The sequence below is a fragment of the Antedon mediterranea genome, chromosome 3 (assembly GCF_964355755.1).
Source record: "Antedon mediterranea chromosome 3, ecAntMedi1.1, whole genome shotgun sequence".
Classification (NCBI taxonomy): Eukaryota; Metazoa; Echinodermata; class Crinoidea; order Comatulida; family Antedonidae; genus Antedon; species Antedon mediterranea.
Window position 1 is genome coordinate 14,088,866 of NC_092672.1, and position 20,586 is coordinate 14,109,451.

General features: G+C 31.9%; 1 protein-coding gene across 1 annotated transcript; it reads left to right on the forward strand.

Annotated features, from left to right (window-relative positions):
- The first annotated feature begins 1,157 nt into the window (after positions 1 to 1,157).
- Positions 1,158 to 20,316, forward strand: LOC140044928 (tyrosine-protein phosphatase non-receptor type 11-like). Its single transcript, XM_072089631.1, has 15 exons — positions 1,158 to 1,368; positions 8,752 to 8,874; positions 9,553 to 9,747; positions 11,574 to 11,736; positions 12,213 to 12,329; positions 12,496 to 12,615; positions 12,908 to 13,004; positions 13,525 to 13,592; positions 14,136 to 14,327; positions 15,210 to 15,341; positions 15,486 to 15,640; positions 15,904 to 15,971; positions 16,517 to 16,668; positions 17,256 to 17,393; positions 17,987 to 20,316. Exons 1-15 carry the CDS (start codon positions 1,355 to 1,357, stop codon positions 18,017 to 18,019), a joined length of 1,767 nt encoding a protein of 588 aa, XP_071945732.1. The 5' UTR covers positions 1,158 to 1,354; the 3' UTR covers positions 18,020 to 20,316.
- The last annotated feature ends 270 nt before the right edge of the window (positions 20,317 to 20,586 follow it).

A 20,586-nucleotide genomic window follows, 5' to 3' on the forward strand; every position in this document is an offset into this window, starting at 1 on the left:
AAGGGCATTCATTTAAATTGTGCGGCTTAACTTTCTTGTATGTTTACTGGTCGGCAAGTGTTATATCTCCGTTAACAAGAAATTGAAGTGACAATGATGCCAACATATTCCAGAGAAGCAAACAAAAAATTGAATAGATTAATAAAAGGGATGAGAGAGTGGAATAGACGTGGTCCCCTTACTCATCCTGAATTCATATATAAGTTTCATATTTTAAAAATTTGAACAATGTCTAAATTGCATGTTATAACACGCCCTAAGTAGATTGTAATTATTATGATTAGAGGATTGTGGGTCACATGATATTAAATAAATGTTCTACCACACTCTATTAATGATGTCATCGAAGGAGTGCAATGTCTTTATATTTGACAAGTACTGCAATTTCGTTTTCTCATACCTTTGTGCTACACTTGACAAACCAGTAGGCTAGGCTGTTGAGTGATTGCTTTTATCAACCTGTAGTTTGCGAATTCTTCTCCACGTCCAAAATTGAAGCACTGCCTTTCGTCCAATGGTTTAGTCTTTTGTAAAAAGTTATAAAGGAGGGTTTTTAGAGGGACGTTTATTCAAGGAATGTGTTTTTTTGCGTAATATGGTAACGTGAATAATCAAATAAATTCTCCCTAAATATTAAAAATCAAGATCAACATACTTGTTCAATTGGAAGTCAATGAATTTTACTACAAATAGAAATGTAGTTTTGTATTATGCATGTGGCGGGCGTTTATTTGAGGGGAGTTGTTTATTCCAAACGATAGGCGTTTATTCGAGTAAATACGGTAATTAATGTTTTACATTTGTGCAATGGAACAAATAATTTCATTCAGTGAAAGAAAAAAATTTATATTTCACATGAAATTATTTGTACTATTGCACTCATAAACATAAATACTGTAGTTTATTACTACCTACATATTATACAAATTCTTCACAGTTTTATGTAATTTTACAAAAATTCAAATTTCTAGTTTTATTTTTGCATGTATTTATTTATTGCCCATCATTGAGCAACAAATTAATACATGCAAAAATGCAACAGTTAGGCCTAATAAAATGGCTATAATGTAGTAATGTTGATGTCCAGCAGTGTTGTGTTACAGCTTAATTTATATGACGCGTTTATCACTCAAGTTAACGCGATTTTTTACTGATCAGCAGTCCAAGAAAAGGAGGAAGTACATACAGCAGCAGCAGTGCTGTCTGGACACTTTTTGTTTGGAGGAAGGAGGATCAGTTTGTAAATGTTTGTTGACAGAAACAATAAACCTAAAATAGTAACAATAGATAGAAGTTGTATCGTTGAATTACCGTGTTGAATTTAGGGGTTGTCTATTGCTGTTACCCACAAGAAATGGCGTCCAGAAGGTAAATAAATTGCTTATTTCTACCGCGCGCTCCGCTCCTATCTCCTAACTACCTAGGCTAGCTAGGGCCTAGCTAGGCCTAGCCTCCTACTACCTAACTAGGCTAGGCCTATCTTCACCTAGCTAGGCTACTACTAACTCTAGGCTAGGGGTCCTTCCTAGACTTACTTACCTAGGCCTAGGCTCTAACCCTAGGCTTAGTTACATCTAGCCTCTAGTGGGGACTCCTAGTATTACTTTTAGTATTAGTGTGCTGCCTGCTGGGTGGGGGTTGCTGGATTTAATAATACAAACTAGCCTAGGCCTAGAGGTAGGCCTAATAACTGTCTGTTGCCCCCCTCTCTGCCTACAGTACCACTGACTATCTACTAACTAGCTAGGCTATTTACTACTCAGTAGACTAAATAATAGCCTAGCCTAGGTTTACTTTTTTAAGCAGTATAAAAATGTTGTGTGTCATACTCATACCTTATGTTATGAATACCATGATTGTCAATCAAAAATATGACTTTGCTTTAGGTGACCATGACGCACCCATGTTAATGTAATGTGACCATGTTGTTTATGATATGGGGGGTGGTAAATTGACGAAAATTAACCTGTACCGTGACCATTGTTCATTGATTCATCTAGATTACCCCTGAGTCAATAATTATTTGTAAATGACGCACCTCTTCTAGGGGTCATATAGTGGGTCATACTAATCTATTGACAAAGTACAAAGTATTCCTGAAAACCTTTTTGTTAGCTTCTAAGTTCAAAGGTTTCCCTCACGTTTTTATATTTAGAACATGCATTTTCATAAAAAAATTAGTTTTAACCTTACCAAAAAACACTCAGCATTCATGAACAGAAATGTGATATTGAACAATTTGAAACTATTACTTTCAATCTGAATCAAACTATACTTTACAATCAGTCCATTGATTTTGACCAGGAATGCTTGCATAATAATTTCTTACAAAGCAGATCCCATTTTTATTGAACACAAATGTGTGTTCCTTACTGTACCAATGATATATGATAAAGAATTTGGTCTTTGAGATTCTAGGAACATTTACATGGTCAACACTGAAGACCACAAGAAGTTTATGGAATTACACTAAAATGATGTTCATTCTGTCTCACAATCATCAATGTGATTCAGAGTTTACTTACGAATGTAAAGAAGTACATTAGTATAACTAACCATTTATTATACTAAACTGTACTGCTAGAAATATTCAAAAGTGTGTTACATTGATTTGTTTTTATTAATTCTTTTATTCAGCTAAAAACCTGAAATAAATGCAAATTTATTACAGATGTATTGTTGTCCCCCAAAAACATGAAAAATGAAGATTAATAAAATAAAGACTTTGAATAGGCCATTTCACAGTTTTAATAAAGTTAATCACTTCCATAGAAATAAAAAACTTTAAAATTATATTGCTTTCACTTTATAAATACACAAAATAAATGTTTAAATTCAACCAAAAACCTATTGACTTCCAGTCAATAGACTATTTTTAAATTACAATTTTTACAGTAAATAATGTTTTTTTCGATCCAATTTTAGTAGTGAATAACTACTGTATTATGTCGGGGACAACTTGTCTTTAATATTCAAAAACAAATGTTTGTTCTTTAAAATAAGATGTAAATCCAAATAAGCATTAAAGTTTCTTTTAAATAAATGTGGTTTTTTTTTCAATTTTCTATTGTTTTCAATAAAATGTACCCTAATAATACTTGTAATTGGTCATTTACTGTATTGGTGAGAGTTTATGTAAGACATAGAGATGCAAAAGGTAAGCCTTATGCAATTGGTGAGAGTTTATGTAAGACATAGAGATGCAAAAGGTAAGCCTTATGCAATTGGTGAGAGTTTATGTAAGACATAGAGATGCAAAAGGTAAGCCTTATGCAATTGGTGAGAGTTTATGTAAGACATAGAGATGCAAAAGGTAAGCCTTATGCAATTGGTGAGAGTTTATGTAAGACATAGAGATGCAAAAGGTAAGCCTTATGCAATTGGTGAGAGTTTATGTAAGACATAGAGATGCAAAAGGTAAGCCTTATGCAATTGGTGAGAGTTTATGTAAGACATAGAGATGCAAAAGGTAAGCCTTATGCAATTGGTGAGAGTTTATGTAAGACATAGAGATGCAAAAGGTAAGCCTTATGCAATTGGTGAGAGTTTATGTAAGACATAGAGATGCAAAAGGTAAGCCTTATGCAATTGGTGAGAGTTTATGTAAGACATAGAGATGCAAAAGGTAAGCTTTATGCAATCAGTATACTTTAGTTGCAATAGTTGCAATGATTCAACTAAATGTATGTTAAGTGACCTGATTTTTGAGTCATCAAAATGAGTCAACGTCTTTCTGTTTCATACTATAGTTTTGATTTTTTTAATATTAATTTACACAAAAAAAATCACAAAGAAATTATAGATTTTGAAGAAGATTTGTTTACTTTCAAAGTATGTAATAAATAAAAACATGCAGGCTCTTTTTTTTTCAATACAACATGTATAGTAGTGAATTCATCTTTTGTTAATGAGGAAGTAAAGTGTTAATTTTATATTTCATTTCTGTATTATTGTTTGTACAGTACGAACATTATATAAGTTAGTAAGTATTTTTACAATTGATTCACTTTTGTACATTTTGTTGGATATAATTCAAGAGGCCCTTGCTGTTAGTGTTAGGTTTATGTGTACTATATTATTAATAATGTTTAATAATCAACATTAATTTTTCAGTAATCAGTACTGTATGCACTCTGTTAATGTAAATATTTGATGTAATTTCCTGGTATTAAGTAAAAAAACTCAATGCATGACATGATGAGATGTCCATAATGAACATTTCAAGACAAGATAAAACAACATACAGTAGAAGTGTCGAAATGCAACCAACAATAAAGGACTTGCTAATAACTATACCAGTAAATCAAAATGCAACCAACAATAAAGGACTTGCTAATAACTATACCAGTAAATCAAAATGCAACCAACAATAAAGGACTTGCTAATAACTATACCAGTAAATCAAAATGCAACCAACAATAAAGGACTTGCTAATAACTACACCAGTAAATCGGAGATTGACACAAATATGTTGAGAAGATAGACCAGCAGCGGTTCCCTTGGCAGTTTATACTTTCACTTTTTGCAAAGTTATGCGATAATAAATGCAAACAGGGTATAGACCAATAGACCAATCTCTAAGATTTAAAGACACTGTGAACAGTACAAGTACTGTACTACAATCTGATAAATGCATTTGTCTTAGTAAGACTATTATTACTGACAGTATTTAACAATGTCGTGCTTAAATGTATTACATTACAAGTTTAATTATATGTTAAAAGTTTATCATCTAATAGTTGCTAGTAGCACTGGTGTACAAGTAGGCTTGGCTGAATCAGGAAGTACCATCAGTTATTAAGGATGTCTCATGATCAGTTGTTTGGCAATTTATACACAAGGAATAAGGAAGTTAAAAACTAAACAAGAAATATTTCTTACAAAAAACGCCGCGTAATTTTTTGACTGGACAGTTGTAAGAACAGTCTTCATTAATCTAATATAATAGGTCGGCCAATCAAAACGCAAGTGAACAATTGGGACTTTACTAATTGTGATTTATGTCATTGGCCTGTCAGCACAGTCGTTTCTTTCTAGAATTAAACGCACAAACTTGTATTGGGAATAATGTATGTGGTTATTACTATCGCATTTAGGTATTGATAATAATAATAATATGGCTTTTGAATATATAATTACTGTCTGTAGAATAACATTTATACATTTTTGGTTCGCGATGAAAAGTTATATGAATGGATTTGTAATAGGTATTTATAATAATAGTATATGGGTTGTATTATTGCTAAGCTATCACCAAATCGCGTTATAACATTATTTCTCAGGGTTTTTTGCACCATTGATCAATACCAAACGCGTATCGGTATTATAGTTTTTAATGAATCATTACATTAATAAAAATATCCAATTAAATCAATCGCGTCAGTCCAATTCCGACTTATGTTTCGATCACATAGTTCTCTGTCTACACTGTCCCAACTAGTTTAACAAAAAAAGTGTGATGTGCCCAAATATGGTAGTGATATGCCCGAATATCGTAGTGATATGACATCGTCATGTCTATATAATATGGGCACATCATATTTAGTTTGATAGTATAGACAGAGCTTAAGGATTATATTAAAAAAATATTTTTATTTATTTGTTTATAAGCCCAATTTTCCAGTCTTAATTTTACATTTTGAAAAAAAGTATTTATTTGTTTATAAGCCCAATTTTCCAGTCTTAATTTTACATTTTGAAAAAAAATTATTTTATTTGTTGATAAGCCCAATTGTGCAGTCTTATTTTACATTTTGAACGAAAGTATTTATTTGTTGATAAGCCCAATTTTGCATTCTTATTTTACATTTTAAATGAAAGTATTTATTTGTTGATAAGCCGAATTTTCCAGTTTAATAATAATGACCCCTTCCACAGTGCTTATACCATATACATTTTACATGATATTGACCGTGGGTTCTTTACGCCTCTGATGCATTTGTTTTTATTGTACCTTTTTAATAAATTATTATATGTTTAGGCCTAATCACACCCAATTTAATGAAACGGTCAGATTCCGATTTCAATTGAACGAAAGTAGTACTGTATTTATTATTCATTGATAAGCCAAGGGTCCCATGGCGTTAGCTGATATCTTGAGCATTTGACTCTTGTATGAACCTGTAACACAAATCATTCTTCAAAATCTAAAGAAAGAACCTCACACGTCTTTTTTGTGAGTGATACACTATGGATATGCCCACGGAAATAATATGTGGACATTGCAAACAATCATAGGCCTACAGTAACAAACATAGAATGGCTAATAAGCATAACATTCAGACTTGCTTGTTTTCTAGTGGATTTTTATTTACTTTAGCATGTAGAATAAAACTATTAACAGTGGCTATATTAATAATTATACTGATTATCCTTGATGTTACCGCGTCTAATAATAAAATATTTTGTTGTTGATAAGCCCAATTTTTCAGCCTTGATTTTACATTTTGAACGAAAGTATTTATTTGTTGATAAGCCCAATTTTGCAGTCTTAATAATGACCCTTCCACAGTGCATTTTACATGATATTGACCGAGGGTTTTTACGCCTCTATAGCCACTGATCAATACCATAATTAATGTACTTTTTTAAATGAATATTGAAATGTTTCAACATACCCAATTAAAAAAAACGGTCCGTTTTCGAGTTCAATCTTTTGATTAGAGAGGTTGGAGTTTCATTTTGAACGAAAGTATTTATTTGATTGATAAGCCAAATTTCTAGTCCTAATGATTTGAGATTCAACGGGTTTTGCTTTCAATTGTATAATAATATAATTATATATATATATATATATATATATATAATATTAAGTATAATTATGAATTCACCAACACTTTCAGGCCCGGGCCCGAGTTTGTGTAGACCAGACTTCCATGCACAGCCACATGTTAAGGAATATGAATCTCTTTATGATTTTAATATGGTTCGAAATGATATTACACAACAACAATTAGACAGCAACTGTGCAAGAGTCCAACTAATAAAATCGGAATGATCAATTAATTGAACATTTACAGCATAAGGCCCATACACTAGGACAATAACGATCGACGATAAATAGACAAATGTGCATTTTTAATACATAAACCAAAAGAAATATAAACAATTCCTTTGATGAAAATTATATTTTCACACGTCCAATCAAATGACGTCATGATTAGTAAGACCAATAATTTCGTGACAATACAGCGATTTTATTGTTTTTATTTATCATGACGTCATTTGATTGGAATTTGAAAAACATTATTTTTATCAAAGACAGCATAAATGATTATCCTATAGGTCTAGAACGAAAACCTTTCTAATTTCTTTTGGTTTATGTAAAAAAATGCATGCTTATATATTATCGTCCGTCGTTATCGTCATAGTGTTATTGGGCCTTTATACAAAAAAAAAATAAATTGATTACGAAGTTACATGCCATTTTCACCTATCACCAAAAAACTAACCTTTTCAACACTAATTAATTGTTACGAAGCCAATTTATATTATATATTTCAATAAAACTGAACTTTACGGTAAATGAAGAGTAAGTATCAGTTAATATGAATAATATAACTAGTAGGTCTATGAACTTGCGTCCAGACACAGAACTGTAACATTACTATCATAAATGTTGAAACCACTTATAAAACCTTTTTTTAAAGAAAATATAATTGTGCTAGGAGAAGGCTAATAAACAAATAGATAATGTAGGCCTACAAACCTTTTTCTGGATTAATTAATGGAGCAGGCGTTCCTAATAATCTGCTGCTGCTACCTAGACTGATTGTTCACCTTCTGACGATAATTGATTGGACCTACCCCCCCCCCCCCCCCCCACGGCATCTGATAACCAAAAAAAAATTTACCAGGACTGTTTCAATGATTTAATATCTGACGGCGTATTATTATAACATTGGCCTAGATTGACAGTCATAAAAAAGAAAGTCATTGTAAATACTTCCCTTTATGTTGACAGAGCCAAAATAAAGTTTTGACCATTATCGAATGATTATTTGACAGTGACTTATTATAATACCGGCCTGGTTGACAGCAAAAACGAAGTTATTATTTATTAAACAAGATTTTACAGATTTCCGTCTACATCTCAATAATACTGTATTATCAGCAAAGGCTTTCATATAGACTCTCTTCTCCCAGACGTTTTTTGGGTCCAGCAGCTACCTATAAATTATAGTCGAGTTTCCAAATTCACAAAACTGTCAGCCTTAGATACTAAAGCTACCGCTATGAAACAGCTTATTAATTAATGTGTCCTCCTGGGACATAGCTGGCTAGAGCCGCGGCGCGAAAAAGAGTTAGAAGATCTAGGGAAACTTAGGCCTGTAGTAGTGCGAGTTGACATGCCACTTGATTACCATACACAGTACATTGTGTCACAAGTTACTGTGTGAACATTATGTTCAATAAAACCTTTCCTTGTTTATTTCAATTGGTATCATTTGTTAATGTTAATAATTGTATACAGATTTAATGTGTTTTGTTGGACAATTTGGAATCATAAATTTAAATGTTTGAGCATTGTTTGCATTGTGAGATGCAAAGTGTATATTCTTTAAGTAAATAAAAGACCTATATTAGAACATTAGTTCCCACAGTGCAAAATAAGCCAGAATGTCAATGTTTAGATATTGATAATGATTGTACTTTTGCAATGGCCTACACATTTATTTGACATAAATAATTTTAAAACACGGTTTAGACTTTGTTTCTGGTTGATTAAAGTTAAACAAATTTTGTTTTTAGGTGGTTTCACCCAAACATTTCTGGATTAGATGCGGAGCAACTTTTGTTACAACGAGGTTTTGATCGTAGTTTTTTATGTCGTCCAAGCAAAAGCAACCCCGGTGATTTCACATTATCTGTCAGGTATGTGCCAAATGTAACAATAATTCAATCAATGTGATAATTTTCTTTTATTGATTATGAAAGTGTCAGATTAATATTTCTTTCCATTATTCATTGGATGATTGTTTTATTTCAAAATTTAAAAAATGTATTGACAAACATGTAGCCACTAAATGTTATATTATTACTTTAAATAGTGTAAGAAAGTGGTAATGATAATTGTAACCATTTAAAAAAAAATTATTCAAAATGTGTCTGTGATATTTGTATTTTCGTTTGTTTGGATAACAGGATAATAGCAGGATAATGTCAAAACTAAAAGACGGATCTTTACCACATTTAAACCACATACTGTAGATATATATGTGGTCTCACGGACCAGGATCCCAATTATGAACCACTTTTAGGCCCTCAGATGAAGGCCAACTTTTTGTGGTTACCAACTGAAAACTACATAACTTTTATATAACATTAACAATTAAACATAATATCATTATGTTTGGCCAACACTTTAGTTCGGTATTTTAAATAGAAATTCAAAAACATGTTTAATTTTGGAAGTCAACACCTGGCGGAGATATGTGATCGTTGCTTTAATGTTTTTGTTCTATATAACTGTTTAGTTATATAAGTCCAGTTGACTAGGTCTATTCCTTGCAAAATGTTAATGTAACTTAAATATATCTTTGATATAAAAAGGAGGAATGATGAAATTACTCATATAAAAATACAGAGCACAGGTGACTACTATGATCTTTACGGAGGTGAAAAGTTTGCTACTCTAGCTGAGTTGGTACAGCATTATACAGAAGGACACAATCAACTTAGAGAACGTAATGGGCTTGTTATAGAATTAAAATTTCCACTTAATTCAGCTGATCCAACAACTGAAAGGTATGTAAAAAAATAAGTAATTTGTTTTGGTGAATTAGTATGTTATATATTATACAAATAATACATCTTTTATTAATTGCTTTTATTATTCATTGATGTCGTTTAAGACTAATCAGAGCTGAATCAATGCCTGTTTGGAATTACTGCACAGTCTTCCTTAAACAAGCTTTGTACCAGTTTTGAATCGGTACCCTGTCAATACTTTGTGTGTCATTACCACAGTCTTCCTTAAACAAGCTTTGTACCAGTTTTGAATCGGTACCCTGTCAATACTTTGTGTGTCATTACCACAGTCTTCCTTAAACGAGCCTTGTACCAGTTTTGAATCGGTACCCTGTCAATACTTTGTGTGTCATTACAACAGTCTTCCTTAAACAAGCCTTGTACCAGTTTTGAATCGGTACCCTGTCAATACTTTGTGTGTCATTTTAAGATAATTACTACTGTACAAACCCTAATGTGGTTTGTGGCAATTTTGCTTCTATTCTTGTTATAAACAGTGCACAAAGGTTTGCTGATTAATATTTAACAGAGGCAGTTCAAGTCAACTCTAGTGGTCTGGCATTGTAACAGTGAACCCTCCAAACACTTCCACATATTTTATTTTATTAACCATAAATAGGACTTTCTGACATAAGAAAAGTGTTTTAAAATTTTATTTTTAATACTATTTTACACTGAAAATAAAATAAATTAAAATAAGTTCTTATAATGTATACCTTTTCCTGGCCAGCATTATCTTTGGGGTGCCCAGTCTTGGTTGTTGTCTCTGAGCACCCGGTCGTCTGTGGCAAGGCAAATGTGTATCCTGCTCCTTTGTTTGGTCACCTAGGTAGGGGTCCGGGACCGCGACAGAACGACAACGGATGGGGACCCTCCAAAGAAATTGCATTTTATTTTGTCAGGAATTTGTATGATTTATTTCTTTTTTATTTTTAAATGCGCCTTGAGCACTCTGGAGTGGTATGTGCGCTATAAAAATCTTAATTATTATTATTATTATTATATAATTAAAATTTGCAGCATTGTGATTACAATTTTTGCAAGTGACAGTTGACACATACAGTAACAATCCCTAACATAACAAGCAACACCGCTGTTCTATATGATATCTGCTGATGATACTCTTAGTATAATTGTATGTGAGGGCTAACTAATTTCAACTTTCAGTTCATTAATAAAGTGTAAATAATTCTTTTAATCAAACCAATTACGAGAGATTAATTACAAACCAGATGAACATTTACAATCATTTCAGTTCATTATGTTTTTCCAAAGAACTTATAACACAAGAATCTCCTGTTCTTCAATTTGCATTCAAAACACAGTATCGGAAGTACAGGGTTAAAAGGTCAAACGGGGCGATGCCATTTCACAGCATGGAGCAGCGCCCCCTCCAAACTAGGAAGTCAATTACTCTACCCCTCTAGAGTATTAGCAGATCCCCTCTATGATTTTGACTTTCTAATTTGATGCGGGCGCCCTACTCCATGGCTCACAATGCCTTTCGAAATTGTTACGCGCTTCGGACGAACAGGAGATTCTTGTGTTATAAGTTCTTTGGTTTTTCCTAAAAGATAGTTTGTTAGAAGATTTAGATCTATTTGCAACTGTACTACTTTATATGTATTTACTTTTTGTTAAGCATTGACTCATCTAGATTTCATACATTTCGGTAAGAAGTATAAAGGAAATTGTGCTTGCTATGTTTTTTAATTTAAGCATAGAGAAATAAGTTATACTGTAATAAGTAAATTCCATGATAAGAGTTAATTAAGACCATAAACAGATGACATTTTTCACAATTCTCTTTTTTTAATTATTAGGTGGTTTCATGGACATATAACTGGAAAAGAAGCTGAAAGATGTTTGACAGAAAAGGGAAGGAATGGAAGCTATCTAGTGCGGGAAAGCCACAGCAATCCAGGGGATTTTGTGTTGTCAGTTAGAACAGATGACAAGGTTACGCATGTTATGATCAGATCAAAGGTAACGATTTCTTTTTAATATTGGTATTGATTCACAAGAATGTTGCTAAATATGAATTAAGATACTTTATACTGTTAATTGTGCAGCACATGTAAATGTAGTGATATCAATATTAATGTGATGCCGCTGAGCTATAACAGTGATAAGAAAGGTGCGTTTATTCCTCATTATTAATCATTCCTTTATAAGTTTTTAATTGCTTCCATCTGAATTTAGCGGGCATCGGATGCTGGAGTTGATCGGGCAAGTTTGAACTAATCCTTTGGGACGATTTCACATATATTTGATTGAAATGATTTATATGCTACTTTATATACGAATTTCAATCTATTTTGTCTCACTGAAAAAATGGTCATGTGTACAAGGAAGACTCCATTGTATTAATTACATTACAAAAGAATTGTTGACAGAATAGCATTGTAGTCAAAATAAGGTTCTCTTTTGCATGGACTTTAATCCTAGTATTGATTTGGCAGGATGGTCGCTATGATGTTGGTGGAGGAGAGCAATTTGATACATTGGCTGATCTTGTTGAGCATTATAGGAAGAATCCAATGGTAGAGACATCAGGTTTGGTTGTCCACTTAAAGCAGGTAAGCCAGCAATAGAGTGATATCAAGCATTGTTGAAAGATTCTAGCTGATGTAAGCGGTTGTAGATTTGGAAAATTGCCAGAAGGCTTATTATTTCTACTAAGTAATTAACTAATGATTTATTTTATATTGTATGACCCATGTTGTAAGTGGTATTGTTTTCCAGCCATTCAATGCAACACGTATATCTGCAGCTGGCATTAAAGATCGAGTGGATGTCTTAGAACGTGAAATGAGATCAGCAAAAGAAGAAAATGCAAAGGCTGGATTTGAAGAAGAGTTTGAGGTTAAACTTTACTATTGATTATTATAATGCATGTTCAGCTTTTTGTAAACATTGTATGCGCTGTCTATAAATGTTCTACTCCGCGTTCAAAATTGAAGAACTGCCTTTTTTAATACTTTTAGCTTTAGGGTCTAGCCTTCGACAATGTTTAAAGATAGAAGCAGCAGATTATTGAATAGAAGTTTCCACCTCGTTAAATAGACCGGTCAATCATGAAATATTCTGACCACATCTATTATATATTATTATACATCTATTATTTGTATACTAATGGATAGAATTTTCATTGTAGAACTTACAACAAATGGATAGTAAATACCTGTTACCAAGAAAGGTTGGAGCAATGCCTGACAACAAAGCAAAGAATAGATACAAAAATATCTTGCCATGTAAGTTTCACACCAGCAAACCTTCAAAGCGGATCGTTAAAAACATTTTCAGTGACATTAAAAAATAGATGGCTGTCCGTCCAGCAGTATAATAATGTTTAGTTTTACCATAGTATAGTCATTCAATTCACGATTAAACAAAAAAACGATTTTTTTTACCAAAAAGTAAAAAAACTATTTTTAATTTAAAGAAAAATAGCTTTCCTATCAGGCTTTTGATTCTAGTGTTGGCTATGGCACTGTCTGTCACACTTTGGAATAAAGTGTACTGTTGAATTAGTAAATTATCATCCTGTTGGTAGAATATCCACTGCTTCCTTGGGCTTGATTGTAACAAGCAAGCTCAGTGGTCTAGAGGTTTAAATGCCAGCCATGTGATCTGGATGAGGGTTTAAGTCCCACCTAAGAATTATTTATTTTTTTTAAACTATTCTTAAAATGTACTTAGCAGAAAGTGCAATTACTTCAGAGTAGGGTAAACATCTAACCAGTTTTTATTTATTTGTTATTTATATTACAGTTGACCATACAAGGGTGTTATTAACAGATTCTGAAAGCGGTGATTATATCAATGCAAACTATATAGATGTAAGTATACTACACATCTACTACAATTAAGTGGAAAAATGTTTTGTTTTCCAAATGCTATTTTAATAGTATTAATGCAGTTTAAAAGAGTCTGAAATTGTTTTAATCACAAATTTACCAGAAAATTATTTTCCTTAAAAGCACATTTGTTTATGCCTAAACTGTATTATGGTGTATTTTATTTATATATAAATTGAATTATTACAGCCGTATAACCCTTACTCATCTCAAATAATGTATTAGGTTCTTTAAAGTGAACACAAGCATTTTGGTTACACTGGACCTACACTTTATACTACTTGTACGGGATGACGCTCTACCACCAGATTGTAATGAAAAACAAAAATGTGTGTGTTCCTTTCACAACAGTATTATTGAATTATTAATTGAATTCTGGGTGTGTGTATATACACATGTATAGATGTGTGGTGAAAGAAGGGTTGAAATTGTTTGGGTTTTTCTTTGAGTTGTGTACTGGCAAGCAGTCCTGTATGGAATAGATTGCCCAGTTTAAAGAAGAACTAAAATAAATACTGTTTTCAGATGAGTAAAGCACAAGCAATACAACAACAAGACGGCCTAATTGATAAATTAGATTCACATTGGGACAATATGAAGAAATATGTTGCTACACAGGGTTGTCTGAAAGATACAGTTGTTGATTTCTGGAGGATGATATGGCAAGAAAATTCTAGAATTATTGTCATGACAACGAAAGAGGTTGAAAGAGGAAAGGTAATATATCAAGTATTGATACATTTACCCCTTATGTTTATCCAAGTATAAATATCTTGATGATAATGTTATTTAATATTTGTTGACAATTGGGAAGCTCCCATCAGTCACTTCACTAACTACCTATTTTGAGAATATAGTTATGAATTTCTCAAATAATTATAGTGTACCGGATCTAGGTCACAGTGTTCCATAAAAATTTTATTTTTGTGATGTGATAAGAATTGATATGTATTCAAAATAATAATAATAATAATATCCACTCTATGCAGGGTCGTAACCACCAGTTGGTTGGTAAGGTTTTAACCTTTTTTGAGTGAGTGAGTGGCCGAGCGGTTAAGACAGTGGAACCGTAATTACGTAGCCATAACATCGGCATGGGTTCGAGGCTCACTCACTCCATGGTTCTGGTGGTAGAACGAGTCTTCTCGGATAAGGACTATAAACCGTAGGTCCAGTGTACACATCTAGCTCGTGTGCACTTTAAAGAACCTAGTACATCTTTCGAGACGAGTAGGGGGTTACCCCGGTGTATTAGTACATCACAGCCACTGATCACCAACTGGGCCCTCTGGGAGACCAGTCTTTGACTGAAGAGGTTACCCAGTATAAATATATATTTCAATTCAATAACCTGACCATTTTGCCACATACTGTAGGCCTTTGACAACCCAGTGGCATGATCAGAGATTATTCCCTTTTCTCCCGAAAACCTGCCCACTTTATTTCTTGTGGCTACCTCACTGCTAAGGTTACACTTTATGTCGTGTTGTATCTGAATAGAAGTATATTGGAGATTTAATTTATCCATGATTTCTAGTTTTGTTATTTAACTTTAACAATTTGTCCCTTAAGTATAATAAGTTGTCTTAAAACTTTTAGAATAAATGTGTAAAGTATTGGCCTGATCGAGGAAATACAAGGACATGGAATAAGATATCTGTCACTTCAGATCTTGAACATCCAATGGCCGATTATGTGCTACGCAATTTCTCTGTTCAACACTCAGATTTTGTAAGTTTATTTTAAAGTATTTGTTGTAATTCATTTTTCTTGGTTCAATGTTAGTAGATACTTTATCATTAATTCTCCAAAATGCTAGAAAATGAAGTACTAATTTATTGAATTACAATTTAACCTTTTCTTTACTTTTTATAGCCTGATGAAATTCGAGAAACATATCATTTTCATTTTAAAAGTTGGCCCGACCATGGTGTTCCTCAAGAACCTAGTAGAGTGCTCAATTTTCTTCATGACTACAACAATAAACAAGAATCAATTCCTGATGCTGGACCTATCGTAGTGCATTGTAGGTTCGTATAAACAGCATTTAATATTGCAACCAAGGCTCCAACAGACAATAGACATCTTCAGCCTCATTGATTTCATAATATGTACTGTACTGTACAATTTGTCTTTGGTAATATGAACATTTGTAACAGACGGTTGTACTGTACTGAAGTTTGAGTTGCAAATTTAATGGTATCACATGATTTTAGAATAGTGTATGGGTTTCCAAAAATTATGTATTATAAAAATGCTTAATAATGTAATGTGAGATTTTGTTTTTTCCTAGTGCTGGTATTGGAAGGACGGGAACATTTATTATGATAGATATAGTATTAAATCTCATCAAACAACATGGTATGGTGTTTTTAATTACACAGTTTATGTCTGAATAGTATTCGTTTTGATAAAATATCAATTACTAAAGCTATAAAAAAAAAACTTTGTTAGGTTTTGATGCATGCATAAAACACTGTTTTATTGAACATTAAAATATTTGCCCAGTGTAAAGCTCTGTCTACACTATCCACTTGTTATGCGACACGATGATGTCATAAAACTACCATATTTGGGCACATTTGTCAAACTAGTTTGATAGTGTAGACAGAGCTCTATACCAAATGAATTAATTTAAGAACAGTCAAGTTTCTTCTTCAATGTTTGTTGTCAATGGAGCTAGATGTAAAGTTGGACTGTTCCATTTTAGTTTATACTATTTTTTTTAATGAATAAAAAAAAACTAATATTCTGTACATTTTAGCATTTTAAAAAATTATATAAACTTGTTATTTTTATTTATTAATAATTGTCTTATATAGCACTTGATAAAATTTAAAAACGTTTATTTTTTTTATTGCAATATGATTTCTTTTGGTTTAAAATCTGTTGTATGTTTGTTTCAGGGTTGGATTGTGAGATTGATATTCATCGAACGATCCAAATGCTTAGGAGTCAGCGCTCTGGCATGGTTCAAACTGAAGCACAGTACAAGTTTATTTACCATGCAGTACAACATTATATTGAAACACTAGCTCAGAGGGTGCAAGCTGAAGTGGTAAGAATCCTTATTTATTTTAGTGCCACTGTATGTAACTTAGTGGTTAACAGCCAATCCCAGGGTCTTGCAATAGTATACTAACATGAAAGTTGTTATATTTATTATTATACATCAATTGAAAGAACACTAACATGATTTTCTTGCTTTCCTGTACAGTAAATGTTAAAAGTACCAAAAGCAAACACTAATTCCTATTTTGCCATTTACAAAGTGGTCTAATACAGGATTTGAATTAGTTGAATATACTTTACTTCTCAAATTTGTAGATCTATGTGGACACACATTTCAATTGACACACCTGTACAAGAGAAATTTTATTGTGAATTGTGTAGTGAAATTACACTCTTCTCTGGTGAGGGCAGTACATAATCTTGTCAGCACCTGAAAATACAGGAACTGTCGTCACCAGATTTTAATTGCTTGCATAAACACATTGCACCAACTGAACAAAAAACTACTGAAACATTTTTTCACCATCAAAGTTTTTCAGGTGGAGCCAAATAGCCACATATTCTATTTCTCATGTCCTAATTGCTGCAATAAGTTCTTTTCTTTTGAATGAAATTTTTTTTTATATACTATAGCAAAATCAAAAAGTAGGTCGAGAATACATTAATACAAAAAAAGCACATGAAGATTTGATGGCCCTTAATAAAGGAGGAGGAGCACAGTATGAAGAGCCAAAATTGTATGAAAACATCAACCCTGTATCAAAATCACAGGTGAGTCAATATTGCACTACTATGTAAGATTAAACAATTATTATAACACACATAAGTAGATTGTTTTCATTTGATTGGAGGATTGTTATTGAATAAATGTTCCATTGCACTCGTAATGACCAATATCGAGAGTGTAATATCGTTATGTGTGTGCAGCAGGTACTGCAATTTCATTTTGCCCATTCATTTTTGTTGCACACTGAGCAACCACACGCAAGAGGCTGTCAATTATTTTTCTACTGCATGTCCAAAATTGGAGCACTGCCTTTTCAAATAATTTTGGCCTTGCCTCTCGCTAAAAGTATGTGTGTTATAAAACAAATAATGAATGTTTTATATTCATACAATAGAAACAAATAATTTCATTCTGTGAAAGGTGAGAATTGTTATATTATTATATTTTTACCTCATCAAATTATTTGTGCTATCGCACCAAAATATGGAACAACCCACTTAAAGGCTTAATTAATTTACTCAAAGAGGTCAGTTTCATTTGTAAATTGTCAAATATGAATCACTGTAGGTGTACATTTGTTTAAATTTGTGTAAATAAATAAAGTTTGACGTCATTGTCATAATACTATTTTTGACAGATAAAGAAGCAACCACAGCTACCTAAAAAGTAAAGAATTCAGCGTTCATCAACACGGACTGCAAACATAAAGATAGCTGAGTACATCCACACATTGCATGTGCTTATCATGAAATCAATGCTATGAATAAATGCCTCACTAGACATTTGATATCCGCTTCCAATGTTTATGGATTCTATGTCTCGTCTAAAAGGAATTCATTTCGTATAGATCACTGTTAATTTTAAGTGACTTAAACACCTCAAAAGTAATTTTCCTATTGTATAATTGAGGTATTTATTGGAAGAAAAAGATTATGCAAATGTTTAACAATTTTATCTATGATGAAAAGACATAAATACAAAATGTTTTAAAGTGACAATCAATTATGAAAACCTAAAATTAGTGTTTAGATTGAGGTACTGTACTGTTAAAAAATAAACTGAAAAATCAGATGAGTTTCGATACTATTTACCTATCGTTGTCTATATTATTGCTAATAGATATGTACAGTATTATTAATATTATTATTGTTATTATATCTTAAAACAATTTCATCTTTTTTATCCTTTTAGAAAGTAGTATGTTAATTTCATTAATTGAAAATACTAGTACTGAACTAAACTTAAAAACATGATTTGTCGCATATTTTTAGCAATTTATATCTACAATGATATTTTGAAATACATGTCACTATGATACGATTTAAAAAGTTGTGTTTGAAAGATTTGTTGTCACTAACCGGGCTGTTTATTCATTTAATGTACATCTTTTTTGGTTTTTATAATTTATAAATAGCATTTTCATGGCTAATGTCTCCGCTAGGATAATCCAAAATGTGCCACAGACACACCAACACAAAATCAGAATTTAGCACATGTTATGAGTTTACTACTTTTAAATGTGTTGTATACTTGTATGTATGTTTGTATTGTATAAAAGGAACATAATTTGAATTTATGAAATTAACATACCACTATATAAATATATATATTGAATCTCGAGTTTTATAAACTATATACAACAGGATACTACTAAATAATAAGGTTAGTTGGTACAGTAATAATGCATTGATGTAATAGGTGATTTTCATAATATAAGATATCAACTGGTTTGATGCTATGAAATTATGCTTAATTAATTTTTTTTTATTGATATTAAAATTAATTAAGGTTATCAAATAATTTGATACTAATAAAGTATTATATTTTGTTGCTGGTATTTAGAATTCTTATTGTTTTATAGAAACACGAATGATTTATCTTGGTGATCATGACTTTATTATTAAAAAGAGAAAACCAAATACTGTATAGACATTATGTGCTACTACTAATTTGAACATTTGTATTGTATTATTGGACATTGTTTTAGCAACTGATTTTGAAAATGTATATAGATTAAGCTCTATGAATGTATTTGTTAAATAACTTTTGCATATGTAGCAGAAATATGACATAATGCTGTATACACACAAATTGTGCGTAGCCTATACCATTAATCAAAGTGCCGCTCAAATTCTCGTTAATTCATTGGTAGTTGGCATTGTATTTTAAACTCATATTGCCTGTAGATTTAGAAACATTGTTAATTTGAACTCGTCATTTACACAAAAACAAATATAATCGACTCATAAATAAGAAACGTATTGAAACGTCAGCTCATTGTTATCTGTATACGGTTTGGTTAGGCGCAGGTTGGCTTGGTTCAGGTTTGCGCAACTGGAAAGCAGTACCAAGAAGTTATATAATCGTGTAGTTATAATCTGGTGATGATGTGCTTTACCACAAATGGTGAAATTAGTCAGTCGGTATTTTAGCAGAAGGAGGCATTTTGCTAACAGTTTAAAACAAATAAATATCAAAGCTTAGCACAGAGATCGTTGATTAAATAAATGCGATTGTCGTATTTGTAGACGGTATACGATTAAATCTGTAAAGTCATAGGCCTATGCATAAACATGTATGTTAATGTATACTCCGATTGTAACTTTAAACACGCATAATTGAAATGCGTAGAAAAGATGTACCCCCAGCAGCCGTGTAGTGATGGTAAAACACGTTACTATAAGGAATTCAACTGATAATCCTCCTCTCATAATGTCTAATTTCCATACAGTGTGTTTCAAACTAAATATTTTTTTATTCTTTGTCTTGCTTTATAAGAACGAATGGGGTCATTTATATTATGTATTGGCGCCAACCTAGGCAATACAGTATTCGTCAATATTACAATAGATTGACAAAATATAAGAACTAAAAAGTAATAATTAGCACTGTCTGGATAGTAAGGTTATTCTTTAATTTACTAAATTATAAAGGATAGTTATATTAAAACATTTTCTTTTATTAATATTCAGTGGGTTTCACCATTTGTTCGGTTTCATTGTAGGCTTAATTTACGCTCAATTTCCAAGCATGGGGAACGATGTCAACACTCCTGTTCTAAAAATCAAATGTGTTTCATCTCATGTGTAGAAAGTTGACCAAATTGAGCAGAGAAATGTGCCCCATGGTATACCACAAACTTTACTGTAAAATTTGATATCCTGATTAACTTTGTACGCTTCAATAATTTACTCCATGTTAAAGTGTGTTTGTGGTCATTAGTGCTGGACACTTGAC